The sequence below is a fragment of the Urocampus carinirostris genome, chromosome 2 (genome assembly GCF_059441175.1).
Source record: "Urocampus carinirostris isolate Australia breed hairy pipefish chromosome 2, RoL_Ucar_1.0, whole genome shotgun sequence".
Classification (NCBI taxonomy): Eukaryota; Metazoa; Chordata; class Actinopteri; order Syngnathiformes; family Syngnathidae; genus Urocampus; species Urocampus carinirostris.
In genome coordinates this window covers 44,843,681-44,863,278 of record NC_142350.1, presented here as the reverse complement: position 1 = coordinate 44,863,278, position 19,598 = coordinate 44,843,681, and the positions used below count along the sequence as shown (strand labels likewise).

The window sequence follows — 19,598 nt, the reverse complement described above, 5'->3', positions numbered from 1 at the left end:
TATCCGTAAACAATTTAGAGTTTTTCAGCTGAGCAATCAAATGCGTGACTCATCGGGTAACAAGGCTTGCAGAGAAGCTAAAGGAAGGAGCAAAAACGTGATAACCATGGAAACAAAGCTTTTGTATATCAAGGAATATGAAAAGGCAAACGAATACTAAGTTGCATGGCCATAACCAATTGATCTGGAGTATTATTGAAAATAAGGAGGGGATTAAAACTCGGAAATCTTCCAATCCTCAAGAGTGGAAGGTTTCAAATCAGTTTTATTTTGAATCCACTGTCTCCTCCGGCCCACTGCATCCACCCACTCACTCCACTGTACAAGGTTCGTAAAAAAATTGTGAGTCGGCGATACAATACAGTATTTTTGTGCTGTACTTATTCAGTATGGCTCTAAAGGCTTGTAGTGGTGTTGAAAGGAGAAGCAAAATCTGATAACCATGGAAAAGAAGCTTGTAATGATCAAAAAATACAAAGAAAGCACACGAATGGCGATCCTCGCTAAGGTGCATGGCCGCACCCATTCTATGCTATGGACATATTATTTTTTTAAATGAGGTGATTAAAGCAAGGAAATCTAATCCTAGCATGTGGAAGGTTTAAAATCAGTTTGAATTTTAATCCACCGTCCTTCACCACCTCCTTACTCAACAATACCAGCTTCGTAAAGACTTTGCAAGTCGGTGACACAATACTGTATTTTCTGGTGAAGTATTTATTGGCTATGGGTCCCAAAGCTTGCAGTGATGCAAAAGGGAAAAGCAAAATGATGATAACCTGAAAACCATGGAAACAAACCTTGCAATGTTCAGGAAATATGAAGAAGGTGCACGCATTGTTAAGGAATAAAGCCATAAATGAAGATAAGTGCAATTCTTAAAAACAATTAGAATAGTCTTTTTTGTCATTAATAGACACGTACCGATTTTTTTTTTTTTACAAAAAAATAACATGGCACTCAATGATAAACACAAAATGAATACTTAAAAGAGAAAATAAGGAGGTTATCAAGGCAAAGACCTTTGTCAGGGGCATTACTATCCTTGCAAAGATTCAAAATCAGACTTAATCAGAATCCGCCGTCTCCTCCCTTCTCTGCATCCACCTGCTACTCCACCATACCAGCCCTAGTCACGTCACTCCAAGGGTAAATCAAATTACATTTTTCCTTTATATTCATCATGTTATTTAACACTATGCGTCTATATTCAACATAAATAGTACTTCTTATTTACTATTTTGTTAGTTTTATGTATTTTTCTTGGTTTTGGAAGGTAAAAGCTAATTAGATTACATTCAAAACCCCTGCCATACGGCCCGACTTCAGTAACATTTCACATCGTTTCCTTATGCTCTACTGCAATGTTTTTCAAACGTTTTTCAAAGCGGAAGGAGGAAGCGGCTGATTGTCTACCTTCTTTGTTGTGGGAGTTGTTTACCGGTAAAAGGGATTAGAATATTATTAGATTTGTTTATTTGGAGTAAAACTAAAAGTTTAGTGAGCATCTTTTCTATGATAGTTATCTGAATAACTCTTAATATGTTATGTCGTTACTGACGTACGAGTATAGTTAGTATAGCGTGTTTTCTATTTTATTTTTATTCTAAATTGCCTTTTAGGTGACGTGTAAGTCTTTGGTGTTGGATTTTATCACACAAATTTCCACCCAAAATGCCACTTTATATTTTTACTCCTTCCTAATTATGCATTTTTTGGCACATGCGACTTATACGCCATTGTGACTATTAGTCCGGAAAAAACAGTAAATGTATTTCTCTGTAGTACTTCATGGATGGTATATAAAAAAACAGCACTCTGCTGCCACCTACTGATTGGGATGAATGTTTCACTTACTCGGATGATCAATGGAAGAAAGCAAAAATACTGAACAATGGCCTGCTTTTTTGCTAAGATAACATTTGGCAATTTCCCGCAGCACAGTATAGAAGATCTTTCTTGAAAAAGGACACTTAAAACAAGCACATTCGAGTCAATACATCTGGCGCTGGAAAATCCACTCAACTCCGTAAACGTGACATTATAATATAACATGATGACATCTCCGATGCACTTTAAGAGGTGAGAGCGATCACAATACTGAGCACAAAGGTCTGTTATTTTCAGCTATAAATAGCTCGCACGCAGGGCAACGTCAACAATAAGCACACGCTTGTGACACGGGCCCTGGATTGTGACACCGGTGCCGGTTATTTTTTTTCCTTTCGTGCCCAAATGGTGTAATTGAATATTTTTGCACAATAAAGAGGCATAAAATGCATCATTTTGGCTGGTAATTTGAGAAGGTAATTCTGGCGGCGAGGGAAACAGATGGAGATGAAGCTCACCCATGGCCCAATATGACACAGTCCCAAGGAGAAGCTGCGGGGAGACTCTCGAGGGAAAAGTTAGACTCTGCTGCCCCCTGCAGAATGATAAGTGTTAGTAACCGAGGAAAAAAAAATCACATGGTCATAACATAATTAATGTTTTACGCTCCAGTGCATATGATGTAGCGACTGAAAGTAGAGTCTAATGCTTAACTTGTTTAAATAAAACACAAATGAAAAGCAAAAACACATGTACTATCTCATAAACATTATATCAGGTTTGGAAATGTGTCAATATGACGTTTTGTAGATGTTTGAGAGTCATCTTGTAACTACGGAAGACCAAATGAGGATTTTGCAAAGCTAGCTTTTCCCCGTATTAGCACTTCAGTCACTTACCCCACATAGCTGAGCCCTAGATGGGATAGTCGCCAAGTTTCGTTAAGGCATCTTGGACTTTTCCCCCCACTGTTTCCTTCTCTAGCCAGCCAGCTGCTGGCTTGCCCTGTGTGAATAAAGCTGGCTTCTTCCTTCAGTTTTCAACATTTTTTCCCCACTCTAGCCTTGTTATAGCAACTTGGCTGTAGCCTGTGGTTTATTGGTAACCACTATTGTTATTGTCAGCTGGTGTGAGTGAAAACAAAGCTTGCTTCGTCCTTGAGCTTGCAACTATGTTCCCACTGTTTTAAACTCTAGCCACTCATGTTGGCCCCTTGGCCTCAGGATACAGCTCACGGCTAGAAGTTATTACTAGCTGTTCTGTGTGAATAAAGTGTGTTTGATCCTTCAGTATTTAAGTACTTTAAATGTGAATTTCCCTTCGGGGATGAATAAAGTATCTATCTATCTACTTTCCCCTCTAGTTTCTATCACTAGTCACTCATATTAGCCACTTGACTGCAGGCTATGGCGCTAACTGATGTTAACTGCTCCATGAAAATTAAACCTTGCGTCATCCTTCAGTATTTGGCTCCTGCGAGTGAAAATCAATTAAGCTACATGATTCAGTTTCTGTTTCACTTTTTTTTTTTGAACGTTTCCTTTTTTGGCCTCCCACATCACCAAGTTCCATGACTCAGGTTCCGGACACTTGACAAATTCTAGTTTGCTCCTGCAATCTTTTACTGGCCTTTTAGGAGCTTCCTGCTAGCTGCTAAAAAGTTAGTCACTTCTGTCACCTCTGAACAACTTCAGCTATTGACTCTTTTCAGCGGTTCCAGGTGTATTCATCTTCATTCCAAGCCACAACAACCTCAAGTGGTGAATTGTTACACTGTCATTTTAATAGGCAGTGTTAATGCATGATAGTGCTCCTTTAGGATATCAAAACATTATTTAAAAAAGTACAAATAGATGGATACAATGTTAAACAACATCCATGAGAACATTCTGAAATTTTGTCAGGCAGTAACATTGTAGTTCGGCTTTTAGCGAGGACATTTTCCTGTACGCTTACAAAAAGGGGAACATGCTACAAGGAGCCACTCCATCAGTCGGAATTCAACGTCATGATTTGATCAGTTAACGTTGCCCAACCTCAGAGGCAAAATACAATGTGGTGAAAATACAAAAATGGCGATCGAAAAAAAATAAAGCCGATTCTGAAATGTGATTGTACAAAATAAGCACCAGAAACATAAACCAAGTACATTTGCCATGATGCCTCGTGGCTGGATTGTGCAACATGTAATGAATCCTCCTCATTAGATGAGGCAGACGTTCTTTTTCCCAAGATGGCGGCGACCCTTCATTGCCAGGACATGAAACCTTTGGAAGGCGAGCTCGAGCTGGTCCGAGCTCAAGTTTGTTTGAGCTTGTCAATGTGGAAGGTGAGTTTGAGGGCGGGGCCGAGCTTGAGGCCCATGTACTTCATCATGTTGTCGCTACGCAGCAGCAGCAACGCCTTGCCGTCGATTTCCTGCCGCGGGAGACGGACGCTCGCCTTATTTACGATTCGTGATGTGACTAGCAAGCAAATACTAATGTTTCTTGCCATTCTGCTTTTTGAACACCAACAGAAAAATGCCATCCTTGGTTGGATAACACGATAACTGTTTTTGACCGATACCTAAAACCTTTATGAACTGCATGCTTTATTTACATAAAATTGTAAAACACACAAAATCCAATTATTCAATGTGTGTTTTTACAATAACAATGACATTATACAGCTTCATTAAACATGTCTCCAAAAAGTAGTGTTGGAGAGCTTGACTTTATCGACTGATCAAAACTTACTTCGTCAGTAAAACAAAATTGTTATGAGCACCATAGTGCTGACATATAGATATTGCATCAGGTGCATATGAGTATTTGAAATATGTCACCTTTAAACATTATGCAAGTCCTCCAATACTGAATATCAAGTATACTTTTGCTTATCAAATGGCCTTATTATGGCTGTAAACTTTTGTAGAATTGACAGATCAAAATAAACACACAAATATTATATCAGGCAAATATAAGGTTTGGCCAATTACGGACTCTTCTAGCACATGAATCGAATTTATGGCAACGATGATTTTTTTAAAGGAGTAGGGATGTCTATTAAAAAAACACATTGTCTCAATTAAGAGCCTCTTTGTGTAGCTGATAAATTGAATCAAATCAGCAGTTATGCATAAACACAAGGAATTCGGGGAAAAACCATTAAAAAAAAAAACAATGTACTAAAACTGAGAACCTGCCCGTTACAACATTCTAAGCCATGCGACTTACTATGGCCGAGGTCTCCAGTGTCGCGGGGAAATTACAAAGCGGTAGAGAGGTGCCACAATCAAGTTATGCTACTTCTTGCTGCCAAAATTGAATATCATATTTCAAAATGTATTGAGAATTTTCAGATTTTGATTTATTTTTTCATAGTAGCATTTTTAAGTAAAATATGGTCCTGACACAAAAATAAAACACCCACCAAACCTGATGATACTGCAAATGTCCATTAGATGGCAATAATTTACCAAATATAACCCAGGAACAATAAACACTGCCAATACAAAAGCAATCATGTTGTTTTTCCCTCCCCGATTTTAATTTTTTTTAATGGAAAGTGTATTTGGTCATTTGATAGTAGTAAATACGCAAGCTTCGTAGTATTTGGTAGCACTGTACTTGTATAAAAAATAAAGATTTTAATGCGGAACATAAATGGTTTGATTCATTTTAAAGAGTAGTGCTAATTGTTTGAATATTATAGCGTGAGGTCAAGGGTCAAAATTTCCTATTAGGCCGATAAACGTGACCTAATATTTTGCTATTATCAGTCTGATAATCATTGTGCATCCCTAAACCTTAGGCATGAGTTAATATCACTTTAGTTGAAAAAACAAAATGGTACTCTGTAAATTATCACAACATTGTTCTTATGTAACGTAATATAAGGGTTTAAAAACAATGGTGTCTTTATTTCTTCTTCAGCTTACGTGTTTTCGGAAGAGTTCGGCATGTGGCGCCAGCACCGGATCAATATCTTTTATGTAGCGCATGACGTCGTTCACACTCCAAAGGTTGGGATCCTGGATGCCAGGTTTTGGACTTTTCGAAACTAAGAAAGCGGGATCACTCAATCAACTCATCTCACAGACTGTATGGATGTGCGTTTACCTGAAGAGCTAGTGTGATGTGCATTTTTTCCTGACTTTGGCGAGCTTGTCTTTAAGTGCTCTAATGTTGCTATGGTGTTGCTTTCCACAGACTTCCCTAATGGAACACACATCATTTTATGATTAAATACAAAATTTTAACAAACAGGGAACAGTTGGCAAACAAGTTATGTCTTACGATCGGCAGAGGACCGAGAGATCTTGGCCAGGGGGCTTTTAGTGTACGAGTCCTGCAGAGGCCTCTTGGCACCTCGTCCGGGACTCGCGGTCAGGTTGTCCCCCAAACGTCTCCAGTCTGAAAGACGATAAGAGAGTCAGTAAACATAGCCTCTTTACACAAATTTATGTAACATATATATTACGACAGGTTTAAATTACAGTAGACCCCTGGGATATGCTTGACCCCACCTTAGAACCTTTTCACTTCACAATGTGGAATAGGATGTATTTTTGACCCCTTATTATGGCTTTTTTCCCCACTATACTTAATCAACAACAAATGCTGTTCCCAAAAGTGTTGCAGTGTTTTGGAGTATAACGAGTTACATTTCCAAGACGTTTGTTTGCTATTGGTTGACATAATAAATAAGTGAGGACTTGCAATTGCTTTGTGTCAAGGTAACTTAAAAATGTCGAACTTACCTCCCACAATGCCTTTCTAATTCTTCAGTCATTTCAAGATCTCACGTGCTTTGCAAAGACTTAGCTACTCGGCAAAATAACACTTCATTTTTTCTAATGTGTTTATTGGCTATGGGTCTCAAGACTTGCCCTGATGTTGAAGGGAGAAGTAAAATTATGATAATCATGGAAACAAAGCTTGTGATTAGCAAGAAATAAGAGAAGGAACACGAATCACTACCTTAGCCAAGTCGCATTGGCATAATCAATTGACAATCATGACTGTTAAAAAAAGAAGACGATTAAAGCAAAGACATTGTCTAAGGGCATGACAATCCTTAAAAGTGGAAGTTTTCAAATCAGTTTTATTTTTACTCCACTGTCGCCTTCACCTCCCCCCGCTGCATCCACTTGCTACTCTACTCAACCAGCTCAAGTCATGACACACCAAATGTAAATCAAATGTCATTTTCCCTTTTCCCTGGCATGGGCTCCAGCACTCCCACGACCATAGTGAAGATAAGCGGCACAGAAAATTGATTGATGGATGTATTTATCATGTTATGTAATCGTATGCAAGTATATTACATATACCGCATTTTCCGGAGTATAAGTCGCACCAGCCCAAAAAATGCATAAATGAGAATGATAAACATGTATGAGTCGCACTTTGAATGTAAGTCGCGTTTTGGGGGGAATTTATTTAATAAAATCCAACACCAAGAACATACATGTCAACTTGAAAGGCAATTTAAAGTTAAGATAAATTAGAGAACGGGGGTGCTGGAGCCCATCCCAGCAATCATCGGGCAGTGGGCAGGGGACACCCTGAACCGGTTGCCAGCCAATCGCAGGGCACACAGGGACAGACAACTCGCTCGCTCGTTCACCCCTAGGGACAATTTGGACCCCCAATCCACCTGAAATGCATGTCTTTGGAATGTGGGAGGTAACCGGAGTGCCTGGAGGAAACCCACGCAAGCACGGGGAGAACATACAAACTCTGCACAGGTAGTCCGGTAGCTGGATTTGAAACCACACAGGAGGTTCCCAAGATCTTAGAACTGAGTTATTCAGATAACTATAGCATGCTTAACAAACGTTCGGCTTACTCCAAATCACTATATCCAATGAAATATTCATCCTTGGTATCATTTTTACAAGTAAAAACTACTCAAAGACGATAACCTGCCCCGCTTCCTCGTTCCGCTTCCAAAAATGTCCACCCACAATAGAGAACAGGCAACATTATCAACACACGCATAGAGCGCCCTCTTGCGGTTTAGTGTAAAAATAACATGTGAAATGATATACAGTACCAGTAATCAAAAAAATACAACGCAAAGATATAATGTCTTAATAATTTCACATCTAGAACTCACTTTTTGCATGACTATTGTGCGTACCTCCGGTGAAGTCACGTCCATTATAGTGCAAACTTTCTCCATCCACAGGCTGACTGCCAAAAAGAGGGTCGCACTGTAGATTGTGGCAAAGCTTCTCCAGGAAGCGAAGGACGTATGTGACGCTGCTGGCGGTGGGCAGTGTCAGCTTGTGTTGCCTCTTTTCAAAGAAAGCTGTGAACCCAAGAGCAATCAGCGATCCGAGATTGGTGGCTTTCACGTAAAAAACAAAAAAAAACCTCACCTGAGATGAGCTCACCCCTCTGGCCAGGTTTGAGGCAGGAGAACACGATGGACTGGTTGTGGGCGCAGTCCATACAGGCTTGCACGCATTGCTGAAGCACCGTCGATGCTGGGCCTGGCCCGAAATGGTCTGGCAGCTGATGGATGCGGTGCCGATCTAGATGGGGTCCAACTTTGACGTACTTGTTTAGGTAGACGCACACTGGAAAAAGAAAACCACAAAAAATGAATCAAATGTCAATGCTTTTAACACAAAACCAGTGTTTTCCATACTTCAACAGTGTTTTTTAATCAGTGTGCCATTAGACCTTGTCTAATATGCAGCAGGAAATTGCCCAATCCTATCTTTTTTTAATCCATTTTTTCCAGCCATCAGCCAACTTTAACTTTCTTTCATATCAGTTGGTGGTAGCAAATTATTGTTTTTCCTTTTGTTTAATTACTTGTTTCATTTGATGAAGCTAATTAAGATTGCACCACAACCAATAAATGAATCATATAAAGTAAGCATCTTGCTCATAATTTTGCAGATACTATTTGTCTAGTTGTGTTTCCGTATTCTATCATTACATAAATGTATATATTAAAAAAAAAAAAGAGTGTTAAAACATAGTCAAAATACATTTTTTTTGCTGGCAGATCATTTTTGCTCATTTTAAGTAGTATTCAGCTAAAAAGAAAAAGTTAGAATGTAGTAAAAAAAATATTTTTTTCCACTGGCAGATCGTTTTTTGCTAATTTTAAGTGTTAGTTTGATCAAAAAGTAAAAAAATAGTAATAATGTAATTTACAATTGCAAAATTTTTTTGTTAATTTTGAATATTTTTTTTACCTCAAATAAATAAATAATTGAAAAAGTTAAAATATATTAAATACATTTTTTTCATTCCACTGGCATTTTAATGATTATTTTACCTCAAAAAATAGTTTTCAGATGTTTGCTCTTACCCCCTGACCCTTGGTGACCACATACAAGAAACATAGTGAATCTTAATACTGTATTCATTATTCACACTTTGAGCTTAGACTTTAAAAGAAAATATATTAAACTGGTGCCAGGAATGAATGTTTCCACATTTTTTGACGGTGTGCCTGGAGATCAATTTTAATGAAAAAAGTGTGCATAGCGTCCAAAAAGTTTGAAAAACACTGGAGTGAAAAATAATTGGAGTACCTGTAGGGGTCTGTAGTGCAGATCTGGGGATGGTGGGGTTGTCGAAGGGGACGCTGCTGGTGTTGGGCTCCGGAGTGCTGCTGGTCAGAGATGCGGGAACCCGTTTAAGCACCGGGCGAGGTTTTCTCTGGACAAAGAGGCATCAGTCTTTTGAACTCATTTACTACCAGCTTTTTCCAAAGACAACACAATTAAGAATATCTTTCTAAAGTCTCATCAATTGTTCGCATAAAAAAATAATTATGAGATAAGGAAAAATAGAAACAAAAATAAATAGTGCAATTGCAAGAAAACATTTCTTAGGAACTAAGTGAGTTACAAAGGATATCACTGAAAGGCAAATTGCTTTGTGTGTAATAGCAGCAATATATGTTTAGGTCATACTTAGAACTTTAAACAATTTGACCTGGCTAATTTATCATAAACACCCCATTTCTCGCTCTGGATGGTTATTCTTCACAATTTTTTAGCAATCAACAATAAAGTGAAACAGAGCTACAGGCCAAGTAATAAAAAAAACCCTGCCACTTATGGCTGCAGCTCCAATGCACACCTGGCATCTTTATTTTTCTATTTTTTTAAGTTTTGATGAGCAATTATTAAACAAAAGCCTCACTTGCATTTTCAAGGCCGCTAAAAATTGATGTTTGTGACTGCTACCTTGCTTCCAGGTTTCGGACCTCTTTTCTTTGGAATTTTGACGGTCACGTCTTCTATTTGTGGCAGAATTAACCTCTGAGCCCAGTTGGCCGGGATTCGACTTCGGAGTCGTCCCGAGCCCACAGTGGTCCGCCCCAGTCCAGCTGTAGCATCTGGCAGCGTGCTGGCTCTCTTCACCCAACTCAACTACGAGGACGACAAAAATGGAGATTGATGAAAAAATAAATCATGCTTGCACTTTAGCCGAGAACTTGCAGGGATTTCATCATCAATTAATGAAAAATAATAATGTTCTTCATATTCAGTAAAGATTTAGATTTTCAAAAATTGATTTAGTAGATCCATGAGATACGGCGCTCCCACCTTACTAGGTTTTCACTTTTCAGCCTCTTTATAAAACAACTTATTTGGCATGCTCAAAAGCCACCAAGAAGCCCTTTTAGTATTGGTCAGGATAAGAAATTTCTGATCCGCGCCACAGTGTCACAAAATGGCTGATATGCTATTGGCTAAACCAGGGGTCGCAAACCCAGTGCCCGCGGGCACGCTGACACCGCGGGCCCGGTCTAAAAATAGACCTAATCACGACATATCAATGTCTAAAACGATGATTAAATTTTGTTGCGATTAAAAAAAAAATATAGCATTCATATTGATTTAAATTAAAAACAAAAAGTATAAAAAATAAAGATCAAGAAATACAAAAAAGGCACACCAACTGTGATGCTTGTTAAGGAATACCGATTAACAGTCGGGACCATTATTAAAAATAAGGAGGCAATTAATCCGCCGTCTCTAGACATTAGGAGAATAACCAGTTGTTAAACACACCCCTAAAATGTATGGAACACAGTTTAGTTTAAAGTGTTGTGTTTATCTAAACCTGATTTGACAGAGGTAAGGGAAAAAACAGCAACGGCCTGGAGTCTGGAACCGTACCTTTCGTCCAGGTTTGGGTCCACGTTTTCTGGGGATCTTTAGAGGCGTCAGACTTTTATCCGTCTGGATGCTGGGAGGTCCTGAAGTTGAGGTCCTCTGACTCCAGGACCCCTTGGCTTTCCTGCGGCCAGGTCTTCGGCCCCTCTGAACGATGGGCTTATTTTCCACGGGGGTTGCGAGCACAACCGAGGTCTCCACAATCTCGTCGAGGATCGGCCCAGCAGTCTTTTGCATGGTCGCTGGAAGAAAAAAGAGAACGAGTCCACAGAATTACTTTAAGAAATGCAATGGTCTCTTCTTACGAGCTGAATTCATTCCAGGATTGTGCTCATAGCGTGAATTGCTCGTGAAACAAGCGCATTTTCCAGATATGAAATTATTTAAAACTAATTGGTTTGTTCCCAACGTCTCAAAAGCATCAATGTTAACCCTCAATGGCTATAAAACACATCTTCCTGATCACTAAAATGCATTAAAATAGTAAGCAAACACAAAAAATACAGTTAAAAGATATATAAAATGATGTTATTGAAATAAAATGTGAGTTTATTATGAGGAAGCCACCGTAACAGATGTGTGTGCGTTGTGCGGGGAGCTGAAGTGTGACAGCAAGCAAAAGACTGTTGATAGGTAAGCACTTACTGTACACATAAAATTTAAGTTACAGCAACTTTCAGTTTTTATTGATCACTTCCTATTGTACTCTCAACGCTTTCACTTTCGAAATGTCTTTTAAACAAAATATTATCCAAGGAGATTAGTCGCTGCCCCCCCCTTCAAAATGTTACGTAAATATGTAAGGCATGTGTCTTTAAAAAGAGCTGTAGCGCGACCAAGTGGGCCGTCTCAAACGGTTTCTAGTGGTAACTCTGGGAATATTTGTGACTCGAATTATCTGTTGTACGCGGAGCAAAATTCGTTTTCGAAGGCTCGAATATCAAAATTATCGTGTTTGGAAATGCTCCTATATAGAAGTTTAACTGTATTTCTCACCTTTGGCTCCGGGCGGCTGCAGGTTGTCCCCGGTGAGCGCGCACCAGCCGACCGGGAAGATGTCACGTGAGTCGTAGCGGCAGTAGTAATCGAAAGCCCCCCGCCAGCCGTCAAAGGTGACCTGCACCTCAACCCCCCGAAGAGCGCCCACCGTGGCCGGGCAGATGTAATGCGGGTTTTTGCGGTCCACTGCCTCCAGCTTCATACCTACTTGGAAGGAGTTCTGCTCCGGGGCAGGGGGCTCCTGCTGGGGACCGTTCCAGATGATAGAGAAAAAATATATATTCATGTTTTTTTTACTTATTCCTATTTTTGCACTGTGTTGCAGATAATGTCACTGGACTATTTTTATTGCATTTAAATCTTAAAGCAGTTTACAAGCACTAAGATGTAAATCATAGTATTATTACTTTTTTTTCTATTAGGTCTTTTATTTTGACATGTCAATGAATTCTAATCCATTACAACGTCATTATTCAGTGACACAACTTATCCAGTTTTAAAAAATGACAACAAATAATATTCTATTCTTACTCACTTCATATCTCTAGTACAGCAAAATAGCTTTATTTATACAAGATGATCAAATTAATCTTACATTTCAAAAAATATATTAAAAAACAATTTCCGCACATATTAAATAATTACAACTGCAGTCAAGAAATAGACGATTACTGATTGGACGGACATACAAACATTTAAATGCCTAATTTCGTTTTATGAAACATTATGAGAATTTATGATCGTAAAGATAACATACAGTATACACCATATCAGAAGCTAATCATATTAGGTCAGTTTTGCTCGATTTCATATTATACTTTTAAGGTAAGTTAGTGAAAAAAACATTAAAAAAAAAAACTTTTTGGAGAGTGAGTGAACCTACCTTTGGTATTTCGTTTTTCTAAGCCGAGCACTTAAAATTTTGGTTTGGCCCAATTCTTCCATTTATGTGCTTCCTGCTTTGCTTCTTAAAAGGGGGATTACCTCATGTGCGGCCCCTTCTCAAGGTTTCTTATTTTCCTCAAGCTGAGATTTTGAGTTTACACCAAACTATCAGGGTCTAAAATCCATTTCTTCCCTAGAAGGAGAGGCTCTAGAGCCCCCACCTGCACCTTATTCCAGCTTCTTATATCGACTGGCTCCCACACCAGGCGGTTTCATTACCATTGTCACGCCAGGTATGTTTCTTGTTTGGGGATTTTGGTAATTGTTCTAAGAGCTCTTGTTTTTATTTTACTCCGTACAAAAACTTCTTATTCAACAACCACCCTTTTTTCAGCGAGCCTGCCTCAGTCCTTGCTTCCCTGCATGTGTGTCCACCCCGATTATTGACACACACCAAACCATTATATCTGCATGAATTAAGCTAACTGTTGCTGAATGCTGTCAAGTTACCTTGTGAAAAATGCGTGGCGGTGCCATCTCAGCACCATTTAGTGTCTTCAGAAGAAACAAAGGCCAGGAGGATGCATTGAGGCGAAACCCTGATTTGCAAATATTAAGAATCTGAGTTATTACTCCCTCTTTACAAACAAACGTGGTCTATGTGTGTCTTTTACCGAGCGGTGGCTGCAGCATTCCGCCGCTCTTCTCACAGTTGCCGATGGGCTGGATCTCGGACGAGTCCACCAGGCGCCAAAAGTCGTTCTTGTTGTCGGAGCCATCCAGGCGCAGGCGAAGCCGCGACCCGGTCAGGCCCACCACGGTGGCAATGCAGGTGGACGTGGTGTTGCGGGGGTCTTGGGCCTCCAGTTTCATGCCAGCTTTGAACTCGTTGACTGGCGGCGTCAGGCTCTGAGATTGATAATTGATGTTTTTAAGTGCCAGGGTGTAATCACGACGAAGCTTTTGCTTACCTGTCGGAAGCATGACGCAGGTGCTGCAGTGGCACCCATTTCTTTTAAGTACTTCTCCCAACAGAATTGGCCTGAGGGGTTCCAAATGTGAGTTAGTCAATGAGAGATATTTGTGGTGGACCTGATTTGTTTTTTTTCTCCCATTTAAAAAAAAATAGTTACAATTTTTAAGGGTGACAGTGGTTAAAGAGGATACCATCTTGTTAAAAAAAAAAAAGTCCTATCATGATCTTTAAAAATTAAATTGTTTTGATTTTTTTCCGCTTTTTTTTAACAAAAGCTTTTTGGAGGGAGGGGGAAATTGGCACAGTTTGAGTTAACAAAAAAATAAAAATAAAATACATTTATTGTCATTGATAACAACGTAGTGGACATTGTTTGCAAATAGATTAGATCTGGCACTTCAGGATAACGTAATAAAAACTAAAAAGAGAAAAGTAAAGTAACAGAATGTAAGGAAAAATTGACAAAAATATTTACAAGGTAATCATAGTGCGTTGAAAAACATCGCATCATGATGATAGTGCAATGAAAAGTAATGCAATGACATTTATTTAGCAGCAGCAACAAAATATTCCAAATAAACTACCGTAAAATTCGGACTATAAGCCGCGCCCTTTTTCCCAAGCTTTCAACCCGGCTTATGCAACGATGCTGCCAATTCATGCATTTTTTTCTAACTTGAGCAGTAAAGGTAAGAGTGAGAACAAGTGTTATATATGAGTCATAGAAGACGCAAGTTTAATGTAACTTCACGCTTTCTGCATGAATAAAACTAGCATGAACAGACCTTAACCATGGAAAAGGTGTCAATCGAAAGGGGAGTGCTAACTACCATATTGGGAATCATTTTCCAAGTCTGTTTATTTGTAAACGGAATCAATGTGGCGAAACGAACGGATTGAAAGAAGCAACGTCCAACGAAGCAGAATTCTTGTGTGTTTTGGAGTAAATATTTTACACGGTTGGATTCTATGAATTGTCCTTGATGTAACAAAGCCATTTTCGCGGACATTCAAATAGGTTGAAGACGGGGAGGGGACGTAATGGTGAGTTATAGTTTTCGGGCTTCTTGTTTCAGACTGATTGTGATGTTTCTCTAGTGAGTATGTTTTGAAATCATATCTTGAATTGCAAGCGTTTAAGATATCTAATTATATGAGGCCTGACATATTTTAGTGACTGACACGTATTTGTCTATCAAAAGAGCGGCGGCCCACTGGAAAGTTAAGGGATTAAGGTACTGTATATTGTTAAAACGTTCTGTGTACCGTCCTTCTTTGTAAATTTCTCATATTTCAGTATGGGCACGTGCGGCCTATAGTCGGGTACATCTTATCTGTGGCTTTTGTAAGTGCATTTTTTTTTCCCCCTTTAAAAAAATGTACTGGGTGCGGCTACAGATGTTTCTGAGCATGTTAGTCCTTGTGGTTAAGGACCTGTAGTGCCTACCATAGAGCAACAGGTCAAAGAGCTGGTGGCCAGGGTGATGAGTATCTTTTATATTGTTAATGGCTCCGCTGCTGTATCGCAAGCCGACAATGTATTTCAGAGTGGCCAGGAAGCAGCAAAGGTTTTACTAGGCTGTGTTGATTACTCTAAGAATGTTTTTTTTTCGAAACCATTTCTGGCATGGTAATAAGTTATTTCCTCAGTGACCCATTTCTACCACTTGCTCGTTTTTCATACCTAACTTTCTAAATGTCTCAGCTATCGCTGGCTGCATTAGGTCGAAGCTCGCTGGATCCTGGTGCCATGCATTAAATCTGTTTTACTTGTCTCTCAGTGAATGATTTTAAGTTATGTATACACCAGTTATTATGAAGGTTTTGCATGGCGTCCATATGGCAACTCTACATAGTGCTCAGATAACGCATTCTTGCTCCTTGTCCTCCAACTAAAATCCAGACCAAATTTTTCCCTCAAAACCACCTCTACTGCGCTTTGGCTTTCCTTAATGTTTTACTGCGACAAAAACAAAAAAGGCAGTAGTGTCATGAAGGGCGGGGCCCAATGATTGTGTTAAGTACAATTGAAAAAAACAGAATAAAATGTGCATAATAAACAATCTGACTATCTTTTTGTTTTAAGGAGATCGCAATTTCATTAAAGTTCTTCACCCCATCTCAAAACATTTTCCCAGAATAACACTATTCTCAAAGCTTATCTTACACTCAAAATGAAAATAACTTGATTTTAGACCCTATATGAAGCCGGTGATTAGTCTAAACAGATATACTTCTTGTAAAATAAAAATGACCTACCTTGGTACAAAGATGGAACCCGAGAAGGGCGTCCACTGCGGGCATGCTTGATCTTTCTAACATCTTTCCATTCAATAGCTAAAAAGTAAATTCATCAAAAGACAAAACAAAAACATTCATATTAAAAATTCCTGTACACACAAAAACAAATCAATCTATGGAAACAAAGCATAGTGTAAATGCAACAGATACAAGCTATTTCAATAATTACCTTTGTGTGGCACAGGCTTCCTCATGCTCCAATGGTGCAGAACAATTTCAGGGTATAAAAGTGCTTCAGCACTCTGCGAGGAAAGATAAATATAAAAACGCTATTTAGAATATAGCAATTTAGCATCTAGAAATATGAAAGATGGGAACAGATGGATGACACGGTTACAAATGGTCTTCATATTCTTTTATAAAGCCCTTATTAAATGACTCAATTTTTGATATATATCAATTACTTTTGGCTTGCGTTTACACAAAAATATATGACAAAGTGATTTACAATCATTCTATCCAGACGTTTCTTATTGGGTGAGAACATTAAAATATTTTTGTTGAACAACAGCAAGTGTTATGATCCATTCCAATTGCTGATTGTCTTAATACAATTCAGGTACCAGAGCGCAGGCGTCAACTGGATGGGAGGTCCTTTTCTTGTTAATGATTAGCGTCAAGGGCCACCAGTATGATATTCAAAGATAACAAATACTACTATATTGTTGTTTTATTACTAGGTTGTGATTATTAAAAGTAGGGTTAAGCCAAGTCAAGTTTATTTCTATAGCTCTTCGTCACAAGGAGTCGCAAAGGGCTGCAAGGACCACATATTATTGCAAACTACAGACTATTATTGCACTATCCCCTGATCTTAAACCTACATGAGGGCAAGCATAAACTCAAAACCTCAACAGGGGGAAATTGAGGACACCTTGACAAGGGACCACACATGGGGTAATCCCCCTTCCAGGATAGTAAAAAATAGTAATACATGATTGGTTGTTATTTTAGAAGTACATGTCAATCCCCTTTGCACTAATCCGTAAAAAAAAGTATCTCCCAGCAACAAAACAGTTGGTGACCCCTTATCTACAAGAAATACCAACATCTTCATCCGATTAAGCTGTCCAGAGCCAAATTATGCTCAGTCCACCACTAAAACACTTTTAGTGGTGAATAAGAGCACTGACTAATTTACATCTATATACTGTTGTCTTATCTCATGCTAATATCCTCAAAAATTTCAATGACCCATCACTGATGAACTATTTTTAGAAGCAGTCCACGAGCTTCTCAGGTGTTCTTAGGGGCAGCCTGGAGCTTGCGGGTACCAGGTTAGTGAACCCTCTCTATCTACTGTATAGATAATGGAAAATCTACGTATTTTTTCTCACTTCGACCCGTCATTAAATTGGGTAAAATACGTACCTTAAAATGTCATAACCATTTATTGAGGTTGAATGCCCAGCGGACGTTTTTTTTTAATTTGTACTGGAAGTTTTTAATTCCTCCTTCTTCCAGCAGCGACCCTGCAGCACCACTCAACGGGCGGCGTAGCTATTGAGAAGCTCGGCTAAACAGCGCTATATTCGGGGTGCAAGTCCCACAAATAAATACAAAAAACACTCAACTCCGCGTCATATTAAATAAAATATACACACCAGGACGCGAGCGAGCTTTAGCCACAAGCTATAAGAGCGGAGGATGCCAACTAGCTTAGCATTCTAGCTTGTTTACCATGTAAAAAATAACTAAAAATAAAACATGTACACGTAAAACGAGACCAGCTTTTCTGGGTCGTTTTTTGTCACAGTTTGTGTGACAACAATGTGATATTAAAATAAAAATAACGGCCCTAGTTTGATTTTAAACGTAAGTTAGCTTCTCAAGCGTTCGCTGTTGCCAAGGAGTTACCGCCACACCGCCATCTTTCTTTCTTCCCCCCTACGAGACGTTTTGATCTGAGGCGGGAAGATTGTCACGAGAGGAAAGAGCGGCACGTAGCGGCCAATAAAGGTAGTACCACAACATCGTCGCTTCACGTTGCTTCTCTTGCGAGTCAAAAACTAACGCGGTTAAACTAATTTGACTTTTTTGGGTTTGTTACTCAAAAAAGTAAAACGAGGTCATTTTGTTAAGCATTTTATTGTTCTACTTATTGTTCTTTTTCTTCTTGTTGTTCTTGTTCTTTTTCTTCTCGTTGAACTTCTCTTCTTGTTCTTCTTCCTTTCCTTCACTTATTGTTATAATTGTTCTTTTTTTCCTACTGTTAATTTTCCTTCTCTTTTTTCAGAGTCTTCATTTTCCTCCTTTCCTTCTGGTGCCTTTCTTTCCTTCTTTCTTGTTGTTTTAGTTTTTTATTGTTCTTTTCCTTCTCTGCTTGAAACGTCATTTTCTTCATCTTCTCTTTTTCCTTGATATGTTTATTTTACTTCTTTTATTTGATTCTTGTTTTTGTTAGTCTTGATCTTTTACTTATTGCTTTTCTTCCTTTTTGTCTTGTTGTTCTTTGTTTTCCTTGTTTTCCATTATTGTTATTTGTACTTTTCTTCTTGTTCTTATTTTTCCTTGTTCTTGTTGTTCTGTTTCTCTGTGTCTTCTTCCTTTCCTTCTTATTCATATTATTTTCTCTTTCCTTCTTTTTTTCTTGTTCTTTTTCATCTTGTTCTTCATCCTTTGGTTGTTGCTGTTCTTTTTCTTTTCCTTTTCTTTTTGTTTTTCTTATCCTGCCCATTTTTGTTGTTCTTTTTGTTCCTCTTACATCTTATTCTTGTGCTTCCTTGTTTTTCTTCCCTCCCATCTTTTTTCTTTTTTCCCTTTCATTCTTGTTGTTCTTCTTGTTCCTTTTCCTTCTCTTCTTGTTCTCCTTCCTCTCCTTTTTGTTTCTTCTTTCTTACCTTCGTCTTCTTTTTCCTTTCCTTCTTGTTCTTTATAGTCCAACAACGTTAAAATTCTGGACATGGTTCCCACCCCGGCGCAGTGGTTAGCGCTTGTGCGGCACAGTTCATGTCATGGGAACCTGTCGTGGGTTCAAATCCAGCTCCAGACTTCCTTTGCGGAGTTTGTATGTTCTCCCCGTGCTTGCGTGGGTTTCCTCCGGGCGCTCCGGTTTCCTCCCACTTTCCAAAAACATGCATTTCAGGTGAATTGGCCGGTCCAAATTGTCCCTAGGTGTGAATGAGCGAATGAGTTGTCTGTCCCTGTGTGCCCTGCGATTGGCTGGCAACCAGTTCAGGGTGGCCCCTGCCCACTGCCCGGAGATGGCTGGGATGGGCTCCAGCCCCCCGCGACCCTAATGAGGATAATCGGTACGGCTGATGAGATGAGATGAGATATTCAATATATATATATATATATATATATATATATATATATATATATATATATATAGGGTCAGACAACTCACTCGCTCATTCACACCTAGGGACAATTTGGATCGGCCAATTCACCTGAAAATGCATGTTTTTGGAATGTGGGAGGAAACCGGAGTGCCTGGAGGAAACCCATGCAAGCACGGGGAGAACA

The 19,598-nt window shown here is 39.0% G+C and overlaps 1 protein-coding gene across 5 annotated transcripts; it reads right to left on the bottom strand.

Annotated features, from left to right (window-relative positions):
* Positions 1 to 3,591: 3,591 nt before the first annotated feature.
* On the bottom strand, positions 3,592 to 18,031 carry LOC148372029 (polycomb protein SCMH1). Of its 5 annotated transcripts, XM_088326708.1 has the most exons (17): positions 17,735 to 18,026; positions 17,502 to 17,656; positions 16,300 to 16,372; positions 16,089 to 16,166; positions 13,825 to 13,895; positions 13,528 to 13,762; positions 13,364 to 13,452; positions 11,966 to 12,212; positions 10,973 to 11,211; positions 10,034 to 10,219; positions 9,374 to 9,500; positions 8,201 to 8,401; positions 7,936 to 8,130; positions 6,111 to 6,227; positions 5,934 to 6,029; positions 5,753 to 5,874; positions 3,592 to 4,248 (listed from the first exon to the last, which is right to left on the bottom strand). In XM_088326708.1, the coding sequence occupies exons 3-17, from the start codon at positions 16,322 to 16,324 to the stop codon at positions 4,129 to 4,131; spliced, it is 2,148 nt and encodes a 715-aa protein (XP_088182834.1). In that variant the 5' UTR covers positions 16,325 to 16,372; positions 17,502 to 17,656; positions 17,735 to 18,026; the 3' UTR covers positions 3,592 to 4,128. The 5 variants fall into 5 exon arrangements, with proteins under 5 accessions (XP_088182834.1, XP_088182836.1, XP_088182837.1 ...); XM_088326710.1 differs by lacking the exon at positions 17,502 to 17,656 and having other exon boundaries at positions 17,988 to 18,031; XM_088326711.1 differs by having other exon boundaries at positions 11,966 to 12,209; positions 17,502 to 18,027.
* Positions 18,032 to 19,598: the final 1,567 nt, after the last annotated feature.

What these genes read in the sequence shown, in the direction of transcription:
- LOC148372029 (XM_088326710.1), bottom strand. Translation starts at nt 16,324, where the DNA reads ATGAGGAAGCCTGTGCCACACAAAG. An exon ending in GGTTCCATCTTTGTACCAAG is followed by an intron (nt 13,896 to 16,088) that starts GTAGGTCATTTT and finishes GGAACCCCTCAG; the next exon opens with GCCAATTCTGTTGGGAGAAG. An exon ending in GTCCGAAACCTGGAAGCAAG is followed by an intron (nt 9,501 to 10,033) that starts GTAGCAGTCACA and finishes CTCTTTGTCCAG; the next exon opens with AGAAAACCTCGCCCGGTGCT.